Source organism: Neomonachus schauinslandi, chromosome 15, assembly GCF_002201575.2.
Source record: "Neomonachus schauinslandi chromosome 15, ASM220157v2, whole genome shotgun sequence".
Classification (NCBI taxonomy): Eukaryota; Metazoa; Chordata; class Mammalia; order Carnivora; family Phocidae; genus Neomonachus; species Neomonachus schauinslandi.
The window spans coordinates 12,111,472-12,137,911 of NC_058417.1; the positions used below are offsets into that span (position 1 = coordinate 12,111,472).

The 26,440-nt window shown below is 53.1% G+C and overlaps 2 protein-coding genes and 1 pseudogene across 2 annotated transcripts in view; 1 reads left to right on the forward strand and 2 right to left on the reverse strand.

The window, feature by feature from the left end:
- The window catches only part of PLD6 (phospholipase D family member 6), a 3,467-nt gene extending 2,704 nt beyond the window's left edge, over window positions 1-763 (forward strand). Inside the window, exon 2 of the mRNA XM_021694849.1 lies at window positions 516-763. Coding sequence (XP_021550524.1) covers window positions 516-763 — 248 coding nt within the window. The remainder of the gene's footprint in view (window positions 1-515) is intronic.
- Window positions 764-4,226: 3,463 nt separating this feature from the next.
- On the reverse strand, window positions 4,227-5,181 carry LOC110584457 (annotated as a pseudogene).
- A 2,970-nt stretch (window positions 5,182-8,151) lies between these two features.
- LOC110584563 (myosin phosphatase Rho interacting protein) overlaps window positions 8,152-26,440 on the reverse strand; it is a 130,707-nt gene continuing 112,418 nt past the window's right edge. The window contains exons 17-24 of the mRNA XM_044921805.1: window positions 25,887-26,034; window positions 24,680-24,797; window positions 23,860-24,019; window positions 22,685-22,804; window positions 21,845-21,931; window positions 20,819-20,981; window positions 19,405-19,490; window positions 8,152-15,005 (exon numbers count right to left, since the gene is read on the reverse strand). Of these exons, the coding sequence (XP_044777740.1) occupies window positions 14,934-15,005; window positions 19,405-19,490; window positions 20,819-20,981; window positions 21,845-21,931; window positions 22,685-22,804; window positions 23,860-24,019; window positions 24,680-24,797; window positions 25,887-26,034 (954 nt within the window). The 3' untranslated portion in view covers window positions 8,152-14,933. The remainder of the gene's footprint in view (window positions 15,006-19,404; window positions 19,491-20,818; window positions 20,982-21,844; window positions 21,932-22,684; window positions 22,805-23,859; window positions 24,020-24,679; window positions 24,798-25,886; window positions 26,035-26,440) is intronic.

Here is a 26,440-nt window from a genome sequence, read left to right on the forward strand (position 1 = left end):
ACCCAGGGCCTGGCTTCTGTGGTCTTCCTGCTTCAGGCTCATTCCCCCCCTCCCGTCCCCCATAGGCAGTGGGGTGCAGTCGTGGCGTGCACGGTGTTTCCAGGTTTCCAGGGCTGTTCCAGTGCCGGGGTGGGCAGAGCGGGAGCTCGCAGGCGGGGAGACCCCGGCCGGGTTCATGGCCAGCTCCTCCCAGCGGCACGAACAGGACCGTGGTGGGCGGGTTGTACTCGAGCAGTGTGCGTAGGCACACCTCCCCCAGATGGCAGAGCTGGGCGCGGGCAGGGCTGTCTCCGCGGGAAGGCGACTTGTGTGACATCGGTGTCCGCTTGTCTCTGTCCCCCCATCCCGTCCCCTGCGCCGGTGGCGGCTGGTCCCCATCCGCCGCTGCCCCCAGCCCCTGCCCGAGGGTGACAGGCTTCCCGTTTCCTACCGAATCAGAAACAGATCGAGGCGTCGCTGCTCGCGGGCCGTGGGAGCGCGCGCCGGAGGTCAAGGCTGACTCGCCCTTTCTGCAGGCATCCAGGTGCGGCACGACCAGGACCTCGGCTACATGCACCACAAGTTTGCCATCGTGGACAAGAAGGTGCTGATCACCGGCTCCCTCAACTGGACCACGCAAGCCATTCAGAACAACAGGGAAAACGTTTTGATTATGGAGGATGAGGAGTACGTGAGGCTTTTTCTGGAAGAATTTGAGCGTATTTGGGAAGAGTTCAATCCTACGAAGTACACCTATTTCCCACAGAAGCAGCAGAGTCACTGAGGTGGGCGCTCTCCTCCATCTGCGGAGCGGGAGGGAGATGCTGTCCACTATCACGACTTTTGGTCCCCAGAGTCGAAAGCAGACCCAAAGCTATGAAGAGCGGGGCTCAGAGCGGCCTGGGCCACGGGCACCGCGAGAGAAACCTCAGACAATGGCCGCGCGCCCTCGGTTCTCGCTCGGCGCCGCACCGAGCAGCTGTGTCGGGCCAGCTAGTTTCCCGGCACAGGCCCCGCCGGGCATGCAAGCTGACCCCCCAGCCTGATTCTAGAAGAGTCTCTTGCTTTGGCCGACTCCCATCAGCCCCCCTCCCCCCCGCCCCCCCGGCAGGGGCTCCGAGCGCTTGCCGCCTTTCCCCGAGGCCCGGCCGCTCCCATCAGCACCGCTGGCCCCTGGCATTGGCCAAGGCCGCAGGCCCCTCATGTTGCTCTGACCAGCTCCTCGGGCGCCGACTGGCGGGTTGGAGTCTGAAAGGGCAGGAGGAGAGAGGGGCGCTGGGCACGGCGGGAGCGGGGAGCTGTCTTCCAGGCCCCCTCGTGAGCATCGCTGGCCCCCGAAGCGGACAGGTGATGCTCTGACCCAGGTCCCCTTGCACGATGACCCTTTACGACAAATACACGTGAAGATGTTCGTCCTCCGCCGCTTCCCCTCTGTGTTCATTGCAGTCAAGTGCAGGGTCTGTCCGCAAGGACTGTAAGCGGCCGGAAGCTGCCTCTGTTTCCCTCCGTTATGCCTTTCGTTGTCAACATTCTCACATTCAGGATGATTCTGTGGGCTTAGAAGTGACCTTCCCTGTACTACCCATGAACTTGGCTCATTGGCAGTTTTGGCTCAGCGTAGTCTGCCCTGAGTTACGTGACCATCTGGGGAGGAAAGCAGGAGGGCGGCCGGTTTCGGGCTGTGGCACCTCAGGGTCTGCTCTTACGGTCGCCTCTGGGATTTGCTTTCCCCGGTAACGAGCTATCTGACATCCATCTGTGAGGTGCTACACATTGGTTTTTCATATGTCGATAGCTCAAGTGACCTCGGAATGATGGCTCTGCCATCGTGTCGTGTTTGTGTGTGTCATATGCCGTGTGACTTGTCCTGACGTCCGTCATGCCCACGAGCCGCCGGGGGCCTCCGGTGCTGCATGTTTCTCCCGTTTAAAGTTACCTTCGACTTACTGTGTTAGGCAAGTAACCTCAAGTTAATTTTTCTGATTTAATTGAAGCTATGAAGTATAACGTATAGATTGGAAGTAAGAACTGCTTTCCCACTAAAGGTGTTTTCTCACCTGTGTGTTCCAGCAGTGCATGTGCTGAAGGGAAAGCGTGACAAGTGGTAGGATGTGTCCTGGCCGATGGGGCCGGGTGGTCCTGGACTTCTGGCCCGTTTAAATAAACACGTTCCTGTTCTGGAATGGTGGTACTGTGTCTCTTTGCCTTTTGCTCATTCAAATAGTAGGTGCTGTTTATTAAAGAACATTTTTGGGGGAGCGGACGACATAGAACTGTTCAGAAGCCGTTGGTCAAATTGGGTGCCGCCAGCAGGAGCAAGACCCGGACGTGTTACTGGGGGACCTTGTGAAGTGTTTTCCAAAGATGCCGAAGGTGGTTTCGCAGGGCGGGGCTGGCCCATCACACTGGGTGTGCTCACCCCTGCGATTTCCCCCCGGGCTGGGGGGGGGGGGACTGTGTGCACGCTTTCCCCTGAGCAAACACACATGGAACCAAGAAGTGTCTCCCAACGTGTCCCTGCTGCCGGTGGCAGGGTCTCCAGTGTTTTCCTCTCCGCCCTGTGATGGTTGGCACACGGGCCGCGCGCGCTCCCAGCCGTGTCTGCCCGGCGCAGCCTGGCGCCGAGAAGGTCACCTAGCCCGGCCACCTGCACGAACGGAGCGCTTATTCAAGCAGTGCACCTCTATTGTAATTTAAAGCATGTACTGGTTCTTTTGAATTGTTTTTTTAAAAAACAACTGATTGCTTTCTTAAAAAGACTTCATTCGGATTCATGTATCCCAAGATTCACCCTTGTAAAGTATGCACCACTCTGATTTGAGAGCATTTTCATCACCCCAGAAAGAAACCTCGTCCCAAGAGCAGTACCTCCGTGCTCTCCCACTCCCAGCCCCTGGCAACCACCGGTTTACTTCCTGTCTCTCTGGATTTTCCTGCTGTGCACATTTCATATACATGGAATCCTTCAGTATGCAGCATTTTGTACCTGCCTTCTTTCATTTAGCATCTTTTTTTTTTTTTTTAAGATTTTATTTGACAGAGTGAGCACAAGCAGGGGGAGCGCCAGGCAGGGGCAGAGGGAGAAGCAAGCTTCCTGCGGAGCAGGGAGCCCAATGCGGGGCTCGATCCCAGGACCCTGGGATTATGACCTGAGCCGAAGGCAGACGTTTTAACGGCTGAGCCACCCAGGCGCCCCAAGCATGTTTCTGAGGGCTGTCCCTGTTGTAGCATGGGTCACTATTCACATTTTGTAGCTGAATAGTATTGTTGTGTGGATAGATCACATGTTTTGAACCCATTCATCAATTGATGGACATTTTGGTTGTTTCCACCATTACACATGATGATGGTGTAAACATTCACATGTAAGTGTTCGTGTGGACGTATGTTTTCATTTCTCTTGAGTATATACCTAGAAGTAGAATTTTTGGGTCCTAGAACTCTATTGAGAAACTGCCAGACTTTTCCAAAGTGACTGCACCATTTTACCTTCCAACCAGCAGACTATGAGAGTTCCTTCTTCTCTACATCCTTGCCGCCAAAAAATTACTACTGACTTTTGCGGTGATCGCCAACCTACTGAGTGTGAGGTGGTGTCTCATTGTGGTTTTGACTTGTGTTTTCCTGCTGACTAAGGATGTCGAGCGTCTCTTCATGTACTTGTCTTTTATGTATTGTCTTCAGAGAAATGTCTATTCAAGTCTTCTGCCCTTTTTTTTTAATTGGGTTGCCTTTTTATCATTGAATTAGAAGTTATGATAACTTATGACTTATAACTTAATACAAATTATAAGAATTATAAGAGTTCTTTTTATATTTTGGACTCAAATCCCGTATCAGAAATATGATTTGCAAAGACTTTCTCCCATTCTCTGGGTGGTCTTTTCACTTTCTTGGGTATTGTGTGCGGCTGTGTGTTAGTAATTTTGATACAGTTTAATTGGCCTGTTCTTACTCCTGCTGCTTGTATTTTGGTGTAATAGCTCAGACACCATCGCCCAACCCAGGGTCACAAAGATTTGCTTGTGTTTTTTTCTGAGTCTTATACTCTTAGCTCTTATGTGTCAGCCTGTGAACCATTTTTTTCAGGTTTTATAGATTTATTCAGAAAGTGATCCAATTAGGATTCAACTGTGCATTTTTAGCACTGTGCAATCCAATGTTTTCAGATCCTTTTCCCCTGCAAATCTGTTCATAACAATTTTATAATCCTGAAGAAATTCTCTTACCTGAAGTTTTTCATGCATTCACGTAATTTTGCAGGATGTCTGACGGGCAATGAAGTAGTAGCTGTGATCATAAACCTCTTGTAATTAAAAACAACAGGGACTTTCTTTTCTGTACAGACAGCTATGAAGTCATCAGGTAGTAACTGCCCATCTGAAAGGAACCGGTCTTTTCCCTGATCCGTTAGTTTGTCCAGCTGAGAACCTGGATAGGATAGGACTGGATAGGACTCCACAAGGTGGCTCGCATCATAAGCCTTCCATTTACTTTGATCTTTCGCCCCGAGGACAGAGCACTGTGTTGCAAACTAGAGCAAATGCTGACACAGATGTATGTTTTCCAGGATTCCTCCAAGCACAAATCAGAGCTCCATGGCCTCCAATGGAGTAGCCAAAAATAGACACCCTTTGGGGGTCCACCGGAAAACTAGCCTTTATGAGTTGGGGAAGCTCCTTAGTAACAGAAGAGTACGTTCTGTCGCTAGTTTTCCGAGGCTCCTCGGTGGCATCCCCACGGAACCCAGCACCAGTGCCAGAGTCCCAGCCCTCACCTCCTCCTTTATTGCAGCCACGAGGACTGATATCTGGGACAGTGACGACAAGGCCACGTTCTGAAGCAGCTTGATGATAACCAAACTTTCATACAAAATTTGGTTCTGTTCGAGTTAAACTAGGGCATTTTCCGGTTTCTGCCTTTGGTGGTAAGTAGACAGCAAATTTCGTTTTGCAGTTCAGTTCAGCACTGTCATGTTCAAAACCTTACCGAAATCCTCCAAAGCACCTGTTGGCTGGAAATGCTTCAATGCCATTCTTCGCCTGACCAATTGCTACTTGCTTTTTAACCTGTACCCAAGGGTAGATGATCCTCGGGGTCAGTGGTGGCAGGAAACGCAGCAGTCGGAGTGGAGAGGGGAGGCCTCAGCGTGGCTGTGCGTGCCGTGTTCTCCTGTCGCTCGCTCTCGTTGCTGACCCCCATCGGGCCTGCCCGCTTTTGGGTCAGGCCTGTGACCCATTTTGAGTTAATTTTTTGTGTATGGTGTGAGGAAGGGGGTTCAGCGGCATTCTTTCGCATGTGAATAGCTAGTTGTCCCAGCACCATTTGTTGAAAGGACCCTTCTTTCCCCACTGAATGGTTTTGGCACCCTTGTCAAAAATCGATTCATTACAGAAATGTATTCACTTATTTCTGGATTCTTAATTATGGTTCACTGACCTATAGGTCAGTCCCTCTGCCAATACCACACTATCTTTGTTTGTGGCAAGTTTTGAAACCCAGTAAGCAAGTCCTTTGACTTTGTTCTTTCCAACATTATTTTGGCTCTTCTGGGTCCTGTTACCTTTTTCTTTTTCTTTTTTTAAAGATTTTATTTATGTATTTGACAGAGAGCTAAGGAGAGAACACAAGTAGGCAGAGCGGCAGGCAGAGGGAGAGGGAGAAGCAGGCTTCCCGCGGAGCAGGGAGCCCGATGCGGGGCTCGATCCCAGGACCCTGGGATCATGACCTGAGCTGAAGGCAGATGCTTGACTGAGCCACCCAGGCGCCTTCCTGTTACATTTCTGTATGAATCTTAGAATCAGCCTATCAACTTTTGCAAAAGCAGTTGGATTTTTTTTTTTTAAAGGTTTTATTTATTTGACAGCACAAGTACGCAGAGTGGTAGACAGAGGGAGAAGGAGAAGCAGGCTTCCCGCGGAGCAGGGAGCCCGATGCGGGACTCGATCCCAGGACCCTGGGATCATGACCTGAGCCGAAGGCAGACGCTTAATGACTGAGCCACCCAGGCGCCCCAGCAGCTGGAGTTTTGATAGGTATCGCGTTGAATCTGTAGATCAAAGTTGGGGAGTATTCCCATTCTAACGATACCGTATTTTCCAACCCATGAATGTAGGCTTCCTCTTCTTTAAATAATCTTTCGTAGTTTCAATGGATAAGTCTTACACTTCTTTTAAAAAATTGATTCCCAAGTATTTCATTCTTTTTGATATTATTGCAAGGGAATTGTTTTCTTAATGTGTTTCAGATTGTTAGTAAATACAATTCATTTTTTATTATGTTAATCACCATACATCACATCATTAGTTTTTGATGTAGTGTTCCATGATTGTTTGCCTATAACACCCAGTGCTCCATGCAGAACGTGCCCTCTTTAATACCCATCACCAGGCTAACCCTTCCTCCCACACCCCTCCCCTCTAGAACCCTCGTTTGTTTTTCAGAGCCCATCATCTCTCATGGTTCGTCTCCCCCTCCGATTTCCCTTCATTCTTCCCCTCCTGCTATCTTCTTCTTCTTTTTCTTAACGTATATTGCATTATTTGTTTCAGAGGTACAGATCTGAGATTCAACAGTCTTGCACAATTCACAGCGCTCACCATAGCACATACCCTCCCCAATGTCTGTCACCCAGCCACCCCATCCCTCTCACCCCACCCCCCACTCCAGCAACCCTCAGTTTGTTTCCTGAGATTAAGAATTCCTCATATCAGTGAGGTCATATGATACATGTCTTTCTCTGATTGACTTATTTTGCTCAGCAGAATACTAGATGTGGTCTATATATACAATGGAATATTATGCAGCCACCAAAAGGAATGAAATCTTGCCATTTGCAATGACGTGGATGGAACTGGAGGGTGTTATACAATTCATTTTTGTATATGAATCTTGTATCCTGCAAAACTGCAGAACTCGTATCAGTTTTAATAGATTTTTTGGGGGTGGATTCCTTAGGATTTCCCATATACAAGATCATATCATCTACAAATAGTTTTACTTCTTCCTTTCCAATATGGATGTTTTTCCTTTTTCTTGCGTGGCTAGAATCTACAGAACAGTGTTGAATAGACATGGTGACAGCAGATACCCTTGTTTTGTTGCTGACCTTAGGGGGGAAGCTTCCAGTTTTTTAAGTATCAAGTTGTCTTTTTTTTAAATAGATGTTCTTTATCATATTGAATAAGCTCCCTTCTGTTCTTAGTTTGCTGAGTGTTTTCATCATGAAAGGGTGCTGGATTTTCCAAATGCCAACTGATGTTCAAAACTGCACTGACATAGCTTAAAAAGAAGTGTCTTCAAGCTTTTACAACACCCTTACATCAGACCAGTGGCTAGAATTTTCTTAACAGACAAGAAATTATTGAAACATCCTTAAACAAACAATTAGAATAGCACACTGGAAGTATGTATCCTTTATACGTCTGTACTCTATTTTTTCTGTTTTGTGAATTCCATAAGTTGATTTCCAATTGGTAGAGTGATTTTAATTTTTGTGTTTATTTGAATAAAACTTTGGATTTCCACATACGTCATTCCAAAGGTTGTGGCAGTATTGGAAAACTCCAGTTTCTTATTTTAAATTTACTCAGTAGGTCACAACCAGAATTTTAAAAAATTAAATAGAATGTAGACATCATAGCATATTGTAGTAAGGGTGCGTTTTGTGAAATGTTGGGTTGTGGTTGGGGTGTACGTGTGTGTATTTGGTCATGAGGTACGATGTATTTTCTTTTCTAAACAAAAAGTAACACTTTAGATAAATATAATAATAAAGGCGCAGAGATGAGAGAATTCTAGTTCCTTGATTGCCAGTGATATAGCTCCTTTGTCTCCTCAGTACTTCGTCCCGTGCTTTTGGCCTCCCCTGGAGGTTTCTGTAACAGAGCCAGTGTCCCTTTATTCGATTCATGATATAAAATACTGTGTTGTATGTGAACATGTGCAATACAGATTTTTATGTGAAATCTCCTGATTTTAAAATGCTGACAACGAATCCCAAACTCTGAAAACACTATTTAAAAATAAGCAGATTATGAAAAGTAAAAACCAAAACTCCAGTAGAAGTCTCTAGGCTACTGACCAGTGTCTGAATTTTGACAGTGTTGACCTAAATGCATATTTTGCACGTCTCTCCATTATACAAAATCTCATTCACGGCATGCAAAGGGTGATGCAAAAATAGTTTATTATGATATAGTTTATGTAAAGTTAGGTAATATTTACAAAATAGAAATGATCAGCTACATCCACGGGAATCTAGCATGTCACACAGAGGAATAAATACTCTGACAAAGTAACACTTCAAACTATAGTGAACAGTCGTTCAGAAACTTTGTTAATTAAAAAAACAGCTGCAAGGACACCATCACAATCGTGACTTGTCATAGAGGGTGGGCGGCTCAGCCGGCCAGGCTCATCTGTTGGGGAGCACCGCGCAACTGACGGGAGCCGCCCCCCCCCCCCGGGGCCCCACTGCACCTGCAGGTGGGCCTGCAGGACCCACTCGCACTCCCCGAGCCTCTGCTTGCCTCCGCACAGCACTTGGGTTTGGTGAACGTTATCGCTTCGCTTTATTACAGAAATTAAACACCAGTTAGACTCATACAAGCCTGTGGTTTGAGTATCACCGGACGGCTGAGAGAATTCGCAGTGGCAGAAGTCTCTGCTGTGGATTATTTCCCAACTTGTCAGAGCAGAAAACGGTATGTACACGCTGCACCCTGTCCGTGCGTCCGCTCCCCCCGCGGCCGGCACGGTGTCCCCCGGAGCTGACCGGAGACATTCACGCCGATAGAAGAATCTACTAGTGAGAAAAGTTACTAAGAATTACAGTTGCTGAGGAGTCACTTAGAAACTTTACATTTTATAAATATTACTTAGGAAAACCACATGAATTCTTATCACTTAACTGGTTTTAAGTCCTAACAATACATCAGTAGATAAGTCGTTAATACTAAAGGTAAATCCTAAAATCCACTTTAATTGGTTTTGTGATAGAAACGTGACACAATAATGACTTTAGTGTTCTTTATATGATCTATTTCTAGCTTCCTATAAAACAAAACTGAAATGTGTGCTACTAGTTTTGAAGGGCAAAGAACCGAGGCCCAGGACAGGTGACAGGTGCCCTGTGTCCGGCGACCACTGCCTTTCCAGAACTCCGCTCCTTTGCGGCGTTCCAACTGCGTCCTCCCCCCCTCCCCCAACGACCAGCACCCACGGACCGCGTCCCTTCCCCTCAAGACCTGCATGCCCTCCTGGCTCAGCCTGAGGACCGGACGATCCAGTTCTGAGATGGTGTGACCACATGGCCAGGTTGCCGCCCTCGACGCTGTCCCACGATAGAACCCGGGAGCTGAGATGCAGACGCCTGGCCCGGCGAGTGCTCACAGGTCACCCGTTCGGGCCGGTCCTGCGACAACTGTGTTTGAAATGACCTCTCCCTCCAAGTCTTCCATGAGCCTGGCCAGGGTGTGGGGAAGACGGCCCCTCTTCCCTGTGCTGCTCTCCCTGGAGGGTTGGGGGTCGGGGGGGGTCTGGCGGCAAGCATCACGGTGTTCTTGCCACGTGCACAGGGCATGGATGCAGCCGACTGTGCTCACGGTCATACACTCTTTACAACCCGCCCCCCCGTGAAGTGGCCACAGCTTTTAAAGAGACACATCAGCCATGAAAGACATTTCCTTATAATGCTGGGTGGAGGTCAAGGTTGTACCCAAAGCTGTCCGCGCCAGCTTACAAAGGGAGGTCTGCATAGGATTTTATTTTTTTAAACCAACACAAACTTTGTCACAAACAAAAAATCCCTGTGGTAGCTTCCCAGTAATATTTACACCGCTCACTCTGGATAATGTACAGGTTCTTTTAAAGAAAATAAACACGGCTGCTTTTCAATACAGAGAGGCTGGCGTCCACACACAGCACGCAGTGGCTTCTCTTCCCAAGGCCCGTGTGGACGCGTGGAGGACAAGGGCCCAGGCTGCGTCTGAGCAGGTGCTCCTGGCTCCCTACGCAGGGGCAGGGGTGCTGACCTGTTCCCCCTACTCTGCTGAGCATCTTCTGTTGAAACACTTCGAGAAGGGAGCCCTCTTCCCTTTATAAAGAAACAAGGATACTTGAAACTCGTTCTCAAAGGGGCACAAGAATGAGGCTGGGTGTCCTCCAGCAGCCCGCCCTTGGGGACAGTGACACTGTTCATTTCCATCCTGCCTGCATGTCACGGCTTCCCAGCAAAGGGCCCCAAACCAGCGGGTTTACTAGACTCACTTCAGGCTCATTCTTAACTTAAATCTTCAACTGTGGAAAGCATGAGCTTGCTAAGAGTGTGTGTCCAGGTGTGCAACCACACAGCACCGAGCCCAAGGACAAGGGGCCCTGTGTCCCAAGAGCCCTCTGAGGACCGGGCGGATGTGGCCATGAAGAAGGGACGTGTCCACAGTGTCCTACTCGGTGCCGAGAACAGCCAAGGACTTTAGCTTTTGACCTGATCTCAGGTGGGTAAAAAGACCCTTCCCAGGATTCGATGTGCAACGTCTGAGCTCACCCCCTGAAGGGATCTGGTGGCAGGGAGAAGCCGAGAAAGCCCCACGTGCAAAGCGTGTGGCAACCCGCTGGTGCTCCTTCGCACTCGCCGGTCGAGAGGCCAGTGCTGTAGCGGGGCTAGGAGGCAGGGCTTCCCCTCTCAACAACGGGTGGAGGCGGGGGGCCTAGGACGGAAGAGGAAAAAAGCAGGGTGCCAATACTGGAACTTCCAGAAGCTTCAGCACCAGCCAGTTCCCAAGCCCGTGCGAAGGGCAGGGCTGCAGTGCCGGACACACAGACCCGCTCGCCACGCTCCGCCCAGTGGGGACACATCGGGGTGAAGGTGAGACCTGTTGACAGAGCAGATGCCTGCCTAACAGAAAACTCAGCCATAGCTCAATTTCAGAGTGTTCAGGTGGGAGGGAATACAAATGATTGAAGTTTCTGGAGAAGTGAAGCTTCTAATTAGCATGCCAAGCTGTTTTCCTTTCAGTATCTGGTTCAAGCGGAGGACTACATACTTCCCTGTCCTTTGTAAAACCTTTGAAAATACACTCCCCCCCCCACCCAACCCCTTCAGGCTTTCTTGGTGATGACGGGGGGTCACCGAGTTCTGTTTTAGTTTTCTGGCTTTCTGAAACTATGTCCTAGAATGGAAAGTGTTAAAAATTCCAAGCTTCTTTAGGACAATGAGGAGGAAACTTCCTTTCAGGAATACTCTTACATTCAAGAGGACAGGCTGATGGGTTACATTCTTTCCGCTCTAACTGAAAACAGCTTTGAGTCCCTGGAGAAGAACTGCCTCTGAACTTAGGGCCTGAGCGGCAGAATCCAGAATCGGTACGTGGCTAGGCGTGAAGCCAGCAGGCAGGCACCGAGGCCAGGGAGAGCCTGCAGGCCCACTCAGCCGAAGGGGCCGGGGGCCGGCCTGAGCCGGGGAGTTACTAGCAAGGGTGGGAGGGAGGGACCTTTTAAAGGAGAGAAACTGCCTGCTGGCCTGTCGGAGTGGGGAACAGACCTGGGGGGTTAGCCACCGAGCCGGTGGGGACCCTGGCACAGCTGTCATTTTATGGCCAGAGAGAAGTGGTCCCAGGGAGCGCCCTCAGCTCCAGCCCAGCAGGGGTGGCCTGACGCGCGGCCTCATGCCCAGGACGAACTTAAAAACAGGCATGCCAAGGGGGAGCATCAGGCAGCAGTGACAAAAAGGGTCATGTTCCATCCTCAGGCCAGCAGTTAGTGTTCCAGAATATTAAACAGATCTCTAAAGATGTTTTTCATGCCATCGGTCTTGTCTCCTGGCCTTATCTGTCAGAATCCCCTTTAGACAGGCTCAGGGTCACAGTTACGTTTGTTAAAAACCGCAATTCCCTCTCTTTCCCAGGCTGGCCCTTGTGAGGCCCCTGATGGCTCGCTCTGGGCCAGGGAACGAGTGATAGATTGCACTTAACGAGCCAGAGCCTGGGCCTTCCCTCGGCCTCGGCCTCTCCACTTGCTGGATTCCTACGGAGGGGCCTCTGATCGTGGCTCTGGACAAATGCACACCTCCCACCATGGCCTCCGCGTGTCACCCCAAGTTGGCCCTAACTTCCTCCCTCATATTCAGACCCATCTTGATGCCCGAAGGCGCAAGCTCCCACTTCCAAAGGCAAAGTGCTCCGTCTGCCACAGCGCCGACAGGGAGGCTGCAGCCAGCCAGTGCCCCTGGAACGGCAGCCTTCAACCCCCGCAGGCGCCGGCACCGCATGCCGCCCAACGAGCCTGAGTGAGCGGCGGAGGGCGGCTCTTCCGCGCGTGGCAGCGCTCACGACACCTGTCCAGCCGTGTCCTTAGCCCCTTCACGTGCCTGGCGGGGCTCACTTGCAGGGGCTAGCAGGCTACAGATGAGCTAGTGCCCAGGGAGGGAAACACAGCTGTGAAGACTCTATCCATGTTCTCACGTCCCCCCGCCCCCGGGCAGTGGGGACGCTCCTGCTGCGTGGTTGGCACCGGGGGCGGTGGGGGGCGCCCCAAGTTGACGATCACCTACACGACCCCATCTGCAGCCCCCGAAGGACCCTTCTCTACCAGCACAGAAACCCAGTCCACCTCCACAATTTTACTCTCTTCTCTCAGGAACCTGGTGGCTAAACTCTTCCCCAGGGAGCGCAGCGGGGGCTGGGGTGCGACACCCAGGAGCTCAGCGAAGCCCCTTTGTTCTGTTCTGCCTGCTCCCTCCAGCCAGAGGACAGGCTCCTCAGCAGTCATGACCCTGCGACGCTTGGGGCTTTTTCGACGCTCGGGGCTTTTTCGACGCTCAGGGCTTTTTCTGGGGGCTGCAGCAGGATCAGCCTTTTGCTGGAGAGGAGCCAGAGTGCCCCCATTTCTAGTCCCCTTTCCGGTGACCCCCAGACGGCAGCCGCCCCAGGACCATCAGCTGTCTCTGTGGCGAGTAGGAGGTGTTTCCCTGTCTCTGCCTTCGACCTCCACGGGCCGCCCTCAACTCCTGCTCCCACAATTCCGGACGTCTGACCTCCAGGGGAAACGATGACAAGTACGTAAGGTGCTCTTCGACCTATTCAAAGCGCCGCAGATTTCACCCCCTGGCCACAGTCTGACTCCGCGCAGGGACCCTGCCAGGAAGGCGGGAGGGCCGGAGTCCCCAAGGCAGCAGGGGCCACCACAGAGGAAACTGCACTAGATGCGGGGCCTTCTCCAAGGGGTGACGTGAGGTCACGGTGCCAAGACAGCCTGAGCAGAGGCCAGATCCTGCTGGACAGCATGTCGCTGTCCGCCGTGGAGAACACACCTGCTGAACAGTGTTCTAGAGAACAGGCCCCAGGGCCCGTGCACTCCTTCTCTACACTCCCATTCTGAGCGGCACACGCACAAAATCATGGTCCTTTCTAAAAACACTACCAGTCTACAAGGGGTGGTGCGAGGAGCGGTGTCTGAGAAGCAGAACTAAAAAACCAGACCTAACATTCTCTTGCCTTGGACAACATGGAAGAATAGCAGCAAAGGAGTGACAGGTGTGGGGTGAGAGTCTGGAAGCTGGTGAGGGAAAGGCTCGATGCCCGTGACAAGGCCGCACGCCCCAGGCCCTTCCAGGGCTTTCCGTGGATGACCCTGACTGAATCTAGAGACCGAGCACGGTGACTTCTCCATTTTCACCCCCAAGCACCCATGTGCCCAGGGCCTGCCGACCTAACGGAGGCGCTGACACAGCGAGATCAAAAGAGGTCCCCCCGCACCCTCCTTGGCGACGCTCCCCGCCTGCCCCGAGGGCCACAACACGGCTGCCACTTGCCTGGGCTGCGCATCTCAAAACGACTGGCGGTCTTCCCAGGGCCGTGACACAAACCCCAGGGCAGGAGATTCTCGAGAACTACTGCAGTGTTTCCGGACAGTTAAAAGGTCTTACTCTGACGGGTAGAAAAAGCAACTTTGTTAGTATAGGTTTACTCTGGGCTCTCTGAATGCTGCAAGAGCACTTTTCAGGTTAGAGTTAAAAACATATAATGGCAGTTCTCATCTGATTCCGACATCCTCTGTACTTTCTTGACTTAACACAGGGGTCTTCCCTCAGCCTTCTCAAAAGGAATGTGCAGGTTGCTTTCAGAAAGGTTCAAGACACGAACAGACTTTCCCTTCGAAGGACTGACTACCCGAGGGAATTCATAATGATGTGCTCAGTCTGAAACCCCGGGCTGCAGGTCAACACTCTAAGTCTTTACGAAAAGACCAGGGCTGCTAGTGACCAAGAAAGGAACGAGCGTAGGAAGGAATGAGAGGGGCCGGGGTTTTGTGCAAGATTTAATAAAAAAACAAACAAAAATAGGAATGGCTGCTTTCGACATTTTCCAGGTTGTGAAAGGTTCCCCACGATGACCTGGGTGTGGCTCTAAGCTGAAGGAGTGGGACAAGTACAAAGTGCTGTCCTTCTCCCAAGCCAGAGGTGGTGAATGGAGGTTGCGGACCACGCCCCCCAACCTGCTCCTCCCGCAGCCACCTGACGCCCTGTGTTTTCCCCGCGGGGCCCACACGCAGCACAGCGAGAGCTGCCCGGGCCCTGACTCCGCACAGTGCACTTGGCGGGACGAGCTAGCTTAGCAACAGGCTGCTGGGCCTTAATACTGACAGTGAGTGCGGTGGACTGCGGCGGGTGGGGGCTCTGCGCAGACCCCGGTCGGGAGCGGACAGCCCTCCTGGCCCCCGCTGCTTGGCTAATTTGAGAATACCACGGAAAAAGAAAAGCTTTGACAAAGACATAGGAAGCTGGAATCAACACAGCAGAGAACGGTGTGAACAACCCATAAACCAGTCTCTCATGCATCCATACCCACAGTTAATGACAACAGTAACAACAACAACAATAATAATAAAAAATAAAGGTATAGGGCAGCGCTGCCGCAGGCTGGGAACGGTGTGTGTTCAAGTGGAACGGGACACGGCTAGTCTTTCTTCAAGTCCCTGGATTCAAAGAGTTTCAAGCGTTCTTGCACCGTCAGGCCTTCCTTCAGACTCTGGGTGGAGAGGAGAGCAGGAGAGAAAGAAAGAGACCGTTAACCACCGGGCCCGGCGCCGTGGGCGCGGCTGCAGTCAGGCGGCGGTGCGGGGGGCCGGGGTGCAGGGCGGGGCAGGAAGGGCTCCTCGAGAGATTAGTGGGGCATGCTAAGGAGAGAGACGTCCCCTGTGAAACGGTGTTATCTGGATGAAAAAGGAAAAAACCAGAGAAACAGACCATGTGTGTAAGCAGCTGAACTCTGAGCTTAGGGCTCTTTAGACAAGCAGCGATCAGATCGATTCAGCCAGGGGCAAAAGCTGTGCCAAGAACTAGAAATGCGCCCATCCATGTCCTCCTCCCGGGGGGGCCTGTCCACCTCTGGCTCCTCGGTGACCATGACGCCGAGCGTTGGGAGGAGGGCTGCACAGCTCGCGGCCGGGGGCCCGCTCCTGGCGCTCCCTGAGCAGCAGCTCGGGCGGGGGGGGTTTGCTGGGACTGGGGACCTGGGAACACGTCAATGTAGTCACTAAGGTTTTCAGAACGTGAAGCCAATACTCTCCTCATGTGTGACCTCGGGTGAAGTTTAAATCTGTGGGTTCGAGGATGTGCCGCTTTCCTAACGGGGAGAAAACATGTCCCGTTTTACTCTTGGAGGCTTTTCCCAAGATCTAATTTCTCAGTGAGGAATGGAAGATCACTTCGGGGCATGGCTGAGGATATTCCAGCACTGGCTGGGATGGGGCTGGTTCCTCAGCGGCCATGGGGTCTTTGTGGCAAGTCTCAACACCACTGCCAGGTCCCGGGGCTGGCCGGCACGTGCTGGAGCTCACGAAGGTACAGGCTCCAGACGACTACACCACTTTTAGCCCCAAATCAGAGCACCGTGCTGGTCCTGCGGCCTGGAGAGCCCAGCCTGATGCTTCAGAGCACGCGTTGTGGGACCCGGCTGCCTGCAAGGTTTGAGGGAAGACGGGTGGGTCCCAGTGTCCCCGCCCAGTCCCAGAACAGCTCTGCTTGCTTTCTCTACCGTGGAGCTGTATGTGTGTAAATGAATAGAGTTGTTGTTGTTGTTGTTTTAAATAAAGGGTTCTATGGCTAACCTTTCTGAAACCCACTGGTCCAGATGAACCTCAACATAAGCAGTCGGTTAGGGTCACTGCTGAAGCTTGCTACCCAGTCGGTTGGAGGATGGGGGCAAATCCATGTCCCGTTCTGAAGCTGAAATTCCCTTAATGCACATAATTGCCTCAGATGCTCTCGGGTCTTTGCCAAGTGCTTCAGGCAGTCGGTCTCGGACAGGTGCTGGGCACGCATGGCCACGATACGGGAGGCCCCACTCCTAAGTGCCAGGCCCACGGGCAGGCCTGTCACGTGCCACACCGTTTTGTTCTAGCTGAGGACGTCCAAGGGACAGCGAACGTCCTGCCCGTGGGTACTGAGAGTCCTGCTGTGCTCAGGACTGTAGCTGGGGAGCAGGGCGACGAGGGGGACCCAAGGCTGTGCGCCCAGGACCACATACTGCTGTACGCTAGAGCTGTATGGGCAGGAAGAACGGAACCCCCACACTGACCCTGAGCACCCAGAGAAGGGTCCTTGGGGTGCACCGTGGCTCATTCTTCCCACACGGCTGGTCTCTCCACCAAGCGCTGGTGTGACCCCATACTCAGACTACCAGACAGGGGCCTCCATGAGAACCCCGTGGAGAAAGGTTTGCTCTGGTCTCAATACCAGAAAAGCCATGATGCTTTTAAGCAATGAGCCTGCCTTGACTTTTTGGGTGCCCAGACTTTCTATCCTTTTGAGTGAGGCAGGATACAGACACAGAACATCGATAAAGGACAGAAAACAGTACATATCAGATCCCATAACAAAGAGCACCAATGACAGGTTTGGTTTCTGGGCAACTTCGTTCCCCGGTCTCCCCGTGGTGGTGGCGGCAGTGGTGGGGGATCTCCAAAAACAGTCAGGGAAAAGGACAGCACACATCTGAGTGTGAGCGCCCGCTGACATCGTGAACAGGTCCAGCCTTGCTTGGCGTCACAACACGTGTCCCTAAGGACTCTGCAAGGTCCCCGTCTTTCTACACACACCAGCGGGACTGTGCCTGCCCGACACCCTGGAAACTCGGCCAAGCCAAACGTGGACTCAAAGACATCTGGAAAACCCCCACTCCTGGGCTTCTTACCACTCCTGTCTGGGGCCTGGCACCTCTGAGAGTCTGAGGCTGCCCTGGAGGCCCAGTCAGACCTTCGTGGGCGTGCCTGACAGTTTACCTCACTTTCTACCTTTGCCTTAGCTCTTTCCTGGCCGGCATAAAAGGTTTTTCCCAGCACACCCCCCGCAAAGGCCCTTTTGATGAAGGTCTTTTCACTGATTTTCTGCCCTTTGCTCCAGAATCCCGTGCATTTTTATTCCCCCACAGGGACTCAGACACGTACTCTATCCTGACGGGGTAGCCACACTGCAGCCAGGCTTTCCAGAAGGGAGCGAGAGGTTTTTCACAGACTGTCACTTACAGCATGGGCACAAGGCCTAAATCATTAACAGTGAAGTCGTAACAGCTACGGCTCAACCTCAAATAGAAAACAGAATCTTTTAATAAGAAAACCATAAACCAAAGAACAGGTTCTACTTTTGCTAAACAATGTTTTTCATGTTTAGGGAAAAAGCCCAAACCAAGTTTACAATCAACCCTAAACCATATTTGGTTATAAGTGATTTGGGGCTGTAGAAGAATAAATAAAACCAAACTGACTAGGTTTAAAATATCTGGGATTTTCCTAAAAGTCTTCCTAAAGCAAACCCATTTCCCCCAAGCCACTGGGCTACAGCCCCTTAGCCACAGCCCCTTAGCCAGAGGATGCTGGACTGCGGATCCCGCATGAGCGTGAGCCCCAGGCACGTTAACAAAAGGAGCCGTGCTGTGCGGCCCTGGGCCCATGTCAGTGTCCCCTCGGCCAGGCGCGTGTCCCAGCCCTGGGGTTCCTCCTGCGGTTCTTAACCTTCCCGTCAGAGAATTACGGAGATCAAGTCAGCTCAGCCGGAAGCACACTGTGCAGTGAGCGTTCGGGTACTTGGGATGCACGGCCTGGTGTGGAGACTGGGGACGGTCCAGGCATGCGCCCACTGTCCTTCTGCGTATTTGCCAACAGGCTGATGTTTCTCAGCCAGCACTTCGGTGCCCCTACACCTCCTTTCTTTGTATCTTTGCCTTTGCTGGCACCCAGAGAGAAGCTTTTGTTTTGTTAAACCAAAAACAAAAAAAGTGCTGGTAACCCTTCCGCCCCAGTCCCTCCTAGTCCTCTTGCTCTGCTGAGCCCTTTTCCCGGCTATGCCCACCAGGCCCCAGCTCCCTGAAACCCAGGCTCCGCCCGGCCTTGGCCTGTGAGCTAACTCGGTGGGCAGTTCTTAGCGATGGCAGACTGCTTGTCAGTGGCTGCTGGGTCTCTGTCAGGGCCTCTCTCGACGGAGCGCAAGAAGGGTTTCTGCAGAGAACGTGGAAAGCACAGATCGCCATGCACGCTGACTGGGGCCGGGGCTGCTCCCAGGCCCACGCCCAGCCGAGACGCTGCCTCTGTGGGCCGACTGCCAAGCTGGGGGGGCTCCCCTCGGCAAAGGGTCAACTCTGGGAAGAGGTTAAAGGGCCAGTTAAGTCCCCAGAACAGGTTAAAGAAACTTGACCGGGACAGTGTATGTGCTTGCTGGAGCAGATAAAGTAACAATAAAACAAGGAGCTTGCTATGGAGGTGTGAGCAGTGCATGCAGGTAGCCACCCCCTTGAGGGTGGCAGGTGGGTGGGTGGTGAGAGGCGGTTTACCTACATGACAGGGGACCTGGAAGCGGGCTCGTTTCAGTTATCCCATGAGACCTGCTCAATTACGGACTGTCAGAGGAAAGAGCAAAACATAAGACACACACACAATAAATCCTAAATGCAACATGCTCATTACTCCCACCCTCCGCCCGTCCCTTCCGTGGGGAGGCGCGCAGCGGGCAAGGGACACGCTGGGGTACGCTGCTCTGTGGCTGAGGGAAGGGGTGTAGGCAGCTTCCTCTCTTGAAGGTGCGGCATCAGTATTACATTAGGGCCACGTGAAGAAGTGCAGACAGAGTGGGGCTGGCCCAGGGGGGTCTGGGGGGAAATCTGGCCTTGGAGGTCCAAGGTCGAATTCACCGCAAGCCCTGCTTCTTGTAGGCCTGGACCCTCAACTGTCACTGTCCAGAAATCAGTTCCACTTCAGCACGAAGGAGAAACAGGGCTTGAAGTCACCAGAACTGGCCCAGCAGGTAGGCATGTGGAGCCAGAGGCGTTCTGGGACCGGGGAACCCCTGCTGCGGCCCGTGGTGGGCTCTGACCCCGGCTCCTCTCTCTAACGTCCGAGAGCCCCCCACACCCTGGTGCTGCACCCCACACTCACCTTGGACCTGATGTTTCTGAGTTGCCGGCTGACACAGGATCTGTCTTTCTTTAAGAAATCCGGGTTGCTTTTAGATTTCATTATATCTGAAGGAACAAATGGACCCATTACTTTTGTTTTATAAAACCCAGTGGAACCAGACTGTTTAAAAATCTCCCAGGCTTACTGTTATCACCACACACCTATGGCAGTTCCTTAAACAACTTCAAGAGAAAACAAAGCCAATGACCATAAAACACGCTAGCTCCTGGACCGGCCAGAGGACGTCTGTGTGGCCCTGCGCTAGGCTCCTCCGTCTGTGTCTGCACGGGAGGGCCGGGGACGTTTTGGTCCCGTCACTTACTTACTCCCACCTTCCTCCTGGCAACCCAGCACTGTTATAAAGCAGAAGAGCAAGAGTCGTAATCCGCCCCCACCGAGACAACCACCATTCAGTTTGGGGTAAAGTCCTTCAGACTCCTTAAAAATGGCTACGAAACAAATGTATACTGGGTCCCCCGACGCCGCGTGTCCTGCTGGGAGCAGGGGGTTGCACTTGGTATATCCTATTGATGGATCTCGTTCCAGGTCAAAACAGAAACCTCTACCTGGTTTCTCTTAAGAACGGCTGGTATTTCACGGTGTTGTGAAGCCATGGGCCTCCATCTGCTGCAAATGCTACCTTTCCTTGTTGGCACCTTTCCGTGCACACGTTCTTCAGGTCACCTGGCAGGTCACAGGAGCTCTGCACCCACCCCCAAATGCTAGGCCTTCCTCTCTCCATGGCCCCGGCCACCCCGGGCTCCCCCCTCAGGAGCTGCCACCCAGGTCACTGGGTGACCTGGCTTCCAGAGTTAGTCTACAGTTTGCTGCTGAGTGGTGTTCGGGTATCGCCTGACTGATTCCAGAAAGCCGACTCGTCCTCCAGCAAGTGACCTTGTGTCTGCCCTACGCGCCCGTGCGGCCATGATCGCTCCTGCTTGGCCGGCTGAGAGAAAACAGGGTCATTTTCTGGGTATCAGTGATTTACACATGTTGTCAGGAGCTGTGTCCTCCCTGCCCCTCCCCCACTCACACGGCCTCTTGCAGATTCTATGGTCAAGGCTCAGGATCAAGTAACTACTTTAGTGACAGCTGCCGTCTCCGAACTATTGACTTTCTTCAGGAAAACGCACAAATGCAAACTGGGATTCCTATGAAAATCACGCGGACAGCGCGACGTCCCCTCAAGGCAGTGAGTACAGGGACGCCTCACGGCATGCCGGGTGGAAGACGGCTCGCCCGCAGAGGCCGGGGCCCGGTGACCCTCCGGTTGTTCTCAGTGACGAAATGCACGTCTCAATACAGACCCGGGCTCCTCTGCCTTCCTGGCAGCGCCAGTAACACACTCGGACCACAAGCTACGGGGTCCTGGCCCGGAGACCAGGGAACTCACCGTATCCTGACACAGGGGTGTTTTCGGGGGATTTTTCACCCAGTGCTTCCGTCGCTGCTTTCAGCTGCTCTTTCAACCTGCTGATGTCACAGTCGGCCTTTGCCCTCACAATGCTGAGCTCCGTGTAGATGTCCTTGTACTTGTCACTAGCGTACTTCTTGTCCTTGAGAAGAAGGGCAGAAGCAAGGGGTGGTTAGGGCCGGGCTGGGCGGTCCGTCTCCCCGGGGCTGGAACGCTCTGCAGAATGACTGGGGGGGTGCCATCCGCAGTCGGGGAGGCAGGGGACCCCTGTCCTCCAGAGGCCGAAACTGAGTATGAAGTGAAACAGGCAGAGCCGAGAGTCTCTGTTGGATGCAGAGCGAGCATCCCCAGGAGCTCTGGCAAGCACAGGCGTGGCCCTGACCCACTGCAGACCTTCTGGAAACCACCCTCTTAGATTTCCTTCTTCTTCTTCTTTTTTTTTAAGGTTTTATTTATTTGAGAGAGAGAGAGTGCATGAGCATGAGCTGGGGGAGAGACAGACTCCCCGCTGAGCAGGGAGGCCGACATGGGGCTCCATCCCAGGACCCCAGGATCACCACCTGAGCTGAAGGCAGACGTTTAACCGACTAAGCCACCCAGGTGCCCCTGTCTTGGATTTCCTAAGTGACTGAATGGCCACCAGGGCTTCCCTCATCTTCTCCCTGCCTCTAAGAGTGCCGTGGTGCAGACGGGTGAGCTTCAGCCAGCTCTCACCTTCCAGGACGACATTTGTCTCTGGTCTCACGGTCCCTGCCAAAGCACACAGGAGGCATGGAGGACAGGAACACAGCGAGACCTCAGTTTTACTACACGTGCTGACAAGGCTGGCGTTTTACGAGAGCTCAATTTTGAAACCACATTCCCCGTAAGAATGAAATCTACTCTCGAAGAGCCTACAGTTTGAACGCAAGAGCGCTCTGGAGCTCTGTGAGCTCTGGAGACCGGTGTCCCCACTCGGCCCTGAGCCCATCCTCAGACATGTCTCCCGCGGGGAGGTGCCATTACCCGCAACGCTGTCTGCAGCTCATCCTTGAGAGAGCTGATCTCCTGTTTCAGGTACTGTATTTCTGACTCCTTGACCCGCAGTAAGACCTAGAAAAACAGAGGAATTAGGGGCTGACACTGAGGAGCAAAGGGACTTCCAGAGTCTCAGAAGCAAAGATGACGGCTGAGCAGGGAACCCCCCCCACCCCAGTGACATGCAACCACAAATGCCAGCAAACACACTTCACCATTGCTAACAGCTGGCCCATCACAAAGAGAAACAGAAAGAAATCACTGTGATCCCTCCTAGACCCGAGAACCCCGTTCCTCAGCCTGAGGGCCACAGTGAGCACCCGGGCCGGGGCCCATGAAAGCATCCTGCTGAAACTGTTGGAGTCTCAGCCTCTCCCACATCACTGAGCAGATTTTCACGATGAAATGTTAACTGAATGGGGAAAAAGCTAAGTGCTTTTATAAAAACGTGTAAGAATCAATCATTCTGACTTAAAATAAACCTCCCTGCCCCAGTAATCCGGCGCTATGGACCGTGAGCAGCTGTGGTGTTCACAGGGCTAGGAAATGTTTCACTTCAGGTGGGTGGTGTTTGTGGTGTGGCAGAAACTGGGCACGGGGTTAAAGGTCCCCATGGCCTCCTCACGAGGGGTCCCCACTCCTGCTGTGGACCCCACGCTGCCTGGCAGCTATTCTCTTTTGCTGCCTGGGGCGATCTGGATCCTTCCACGTCCTTCTTGCAGTCTCCAGCTCTCATCCCTGCCATGACCCCGTAAGCTGAGGCCACCTCTGGGTCCCCGCTTGGGACCTGCGTGCTGCAGAGCGGGGTGAAGGGACTCCGAGCAGTACCTCTAACTCATAGGCATCCTTGCCCTGTGTGAGCGGGGAGCCAGCGGCCTCCCCGCCCGCGTCCCCGGTCAGCAGCGTCCGTAACCGTGCGATCTCCGCAGCCAGGCGGTTGTTCAGCTCCTGTGGGACAGCAAGGAGGGGGGCTTCAGAGCCGCCTGGGGGCAGCCCTCACATGACAGAAGCGGAGAGGCCGCTTCCCCACCAGAAGAGGGGGACATGTGTGAGCGGAGGGGAGCACGGGCTTACGCGCACTGCGGCGTTTTAGATGTAACGTGCAAGGCGGCCGCTGCCTGTGACACACAGCCCTGCAACAGCCGTTCACGCGCTGTGTTGGCACAACTGCGGACGCAGGGTTCCAAAGTCCTCAATACCTTGTTGTCACCGTCACTAGTATCCGTGCATCTCACGGCTTGTCCACCTTGAGTTTCTGGAGGGGTGGGCCCTCTTGCCGCCTTCCCGCTCACTTTCTGTGCCTTGTTTCCAACTGAGAAGTGGTCATCTTAGGCCACTGCAGTGACTAGCGGGAACCAGTCCTGCCTGAGCGCCGTCACACGGGGTGAGCGGGGGTGAGCAGGGGCCCAGAGACCTCGAGCCTGGAGCTGGCCAGCACATCTGTCTACTCAGTGCCTGGGGGGGATGAGCCGGTGGGTCACGCAGACAGTGGTCCAACTTGGCACGTCACAGAAGCTTTTATCAAACTAACCCACCTCGAGTCTTTCTCCTAGCCAGGATTTTAAATGCACCTCAATTTTCTGAAGAACAGGCAAATTTTAAGAGAATAATCTGACCAAAAAAAATGTGAACAGAGTATGGTCTTGATGGAGGGACATTTAAAAATGGTCCCAGCCTTAGGGGCAGGAGACTTGGATCAGGTGCAATGACCCTCCCTCTCAGGCCCTGCCCAGCAGTGATGAAGCAGAAATCCAGAGATGCTCAGGAGAAACGGAGACATCTCAGAGATCCCAAAAGGGCTAGAGACCAAATGAGTCCAAATTTAAACAGCTGGTTCATGCAGTAGACGGCCCCAGCTCCACCACCTGCAGTGAGTTTCTGTCACCATACTGGGGAATGTCAGACATCAGGGAGATGCCTGCAGAGGGGCGGCCACCTCAGGTGGGGCCTGGCTCCCAACTCCAGGATGGGTTCCCCCCCACCCCCGCCGGCTGCAGGCTCACCTGATTGTGGGCGTTGAGCTCCTGGTTCTCACGTTGGCACTGCCGCAGGGCCTGGCGCTCAGCCTCCAGCGCCTGGGCCAGGTGGGCATTCTCCAGGCACTTCTGGGAGTACTGCTCCGAGAGGACCTCCAGCTCCCGCTGCACCGACTGCAGCTCCTCCCTGGGGAGAGGGCACGGCTCATGCCTCTGCCCACACCCCTGGCCCAGGCCTCTACAAGGCCCTGTGAGTCCCTTTTGCGAAACTTGAGGAACGACGAGACACACCCCAAAGAGCTGAGCAGAGGACAGGCCCCATGCATTCTGTGGTCTCAGCAAATTGGTACCCAGCTAAAAAAGGGAGCACTTCAAAGTACTGCAGGCTTACAGAATCTCTCCTGCATCCTTCCCTTCTCCTCTTTCAAGGAGCTTAATGGTCCAACAGACAAAACTCCCATGATGTCAGGAGAGAAGTCACACTTGTGGCTTGCTTTCAGCCCTAACTTTTGAGGTGCTCTGTGTCCGATAAGCCAGGACCAGACTCTATCCACGCTCAGAAAATCAAAGCCTCGTGACGTTGTTCTCAGTCACCCTGGACCCCTTGGAAAGGACTGCTTCTTCCACTAGCAGAACCAAAGATGACTGTGGAAAGGTGCTCAGCCCCTCAGGAAGGGCAGCTTGGAACTGCCCTCAGAACCCTTGGGCCTCCGCCAATGCCCACCCTTGAGACCCATGTCTTTGTGCCTCTTAAAAAGACACAGGGAAGGTGCCAGTCCCCACATGCACGGCCTCCCTCCAGCCTGGCCCGCAAGGGCCGCCTCCTGTGGGCAGGAAGCTGACTCACAGGTACTGTCGTCGTAGGGCCTCAATGTCCGAGTTGATGCTGCTGATCTGGGACCTCTGGCTCTTCTCTAACTCGCGCTCCATCTCCTCCCGGTGGGCATTCTTCATGGCTTCAATGGCTGCGGGCAAGGACACGGCCATCAGCGTGAGAGGCTCAGGGGGGCAAGATGGACAGGACGGCGTGGCTGCCCGCTGTTAACGTGAAGTCCATGAGCGGTCAGGCTGCCTTTCCCAAACTGACTCTCTGAGGCAGACACAAGCCAAGGAATTCCCAGGAACTCCCACCACAAAAGGGATGCAGGTGCATTTTTTTTTTTAAACGTTTGAAGAAAGCCAAACTGATGAAATAAATGTCAATGCTGTGAAGTGTGTAAGACTGTTGAATCACAGACCTGTACCTCTGAAACAAATAATACATTATATGTTAAAAAAGAAAAAAAGAAGAAGACAGCAGGAGGGGAAGAACGAAGGGGGCAAATCGGAGGGGGAGACGAACCATGAGAGACGATGGACTCTGAGAAACAAACTGAGGGTTCTGGAGGGGAGGGGGGTGGGAGGATGGGTTAGCCTGGTGATGGGTATTGAGGAGGGCACGTTCTGCATGGAGCACTGGGTGTTATGCACAAACAATGAATCATGGAACACTACATGAAAAACTAATGATGTAATGTATGGTGATTAACATATTCAAAAAAAAAGAGAAAAAAAATCCAGCACGAGTTTATACAAGAAGCAGGCTTTCGGGGCGGTAGGTCTTCCTCCATCCTGAAACAGGCCAGCACCGTACAGCACAAGCACATAAAGGCAGCAGGACACAAGACCGGGGGCACGAAGGCTTGCTGAGGGCAGAGCCGGCTCCGTGGGGAAGTCTGTCACCAGGCACGAGCCGCAGCAGCGCCGCGCTCTCATGCTCTCGGCACTGCAGGCAGCGTGGGCTTATGCCAGCGCTGGGACTGGCGAGGCTGGGGACAGCCCCCCCAGGTGTCGCTGGGGGTGCCGGCCCTGGGCTCGCAAGCTCTCAGGGGGCTCCTGAAAGCAGCCTCTTCCTTGGAGGGGACTGCGGAAGGCCTGCCTTGGATAACCAAGCCAAAGCCTCAGCTAAAAGGCAGCGTGAAGGCTGCTCGCTGCCGAGCTGGGCGCTCCGCTCAGGAAGCCTGCCGCCTGCCCTGCGCTCGGGGTGAGAGTGGCCGCCCCGGCCCAGCTCCCACCTGAGATAGTGGCCGCCGTCTCCTCGGCCAGGAGGCGATCCTTCTCCTCTCGCAGCTTCTCCAGCTCCCGCTGGTGCTGTCTCTGCAGGTCCTCAATCTTCTTCTGGTGCGTTTCTTCCATGGCTGCAAACCCTCGCTCGCACGTGGCCTGTAAGATGCAAAAGGGACCCCATGGATTTTTTTCCTTTACTTTTGTTCTGAGTGTTCTGTTTATCATGAAGCCAGCAGCCCGGCCCCTCGAGGTGCCCTGGTCCAGACAGCATGCTCCCTGTCCTCTGATGGCTGTCTGCAGATGCTCACTGATGCTATGGGCACCTTATGCTATCGGAGCATTTGGGAAAGAGAGTTTACATAAATTCTCTTATTTGGGTGCTTGTTCCTGCTGCTTCTCTGTGGAAAGCTGGTACTGTGGGTGGGAACTGGCTACAGTGGAATTTAAAATAGCCAATCCCCGACCTTTATAGAATCACGGCTGGGCAGGACTGACCAGAGGGAGGGAGAAGAGAGTAAATGTACAGAGGCTGGCTGGGTCTGGTTTGAGATATACAGCAAGA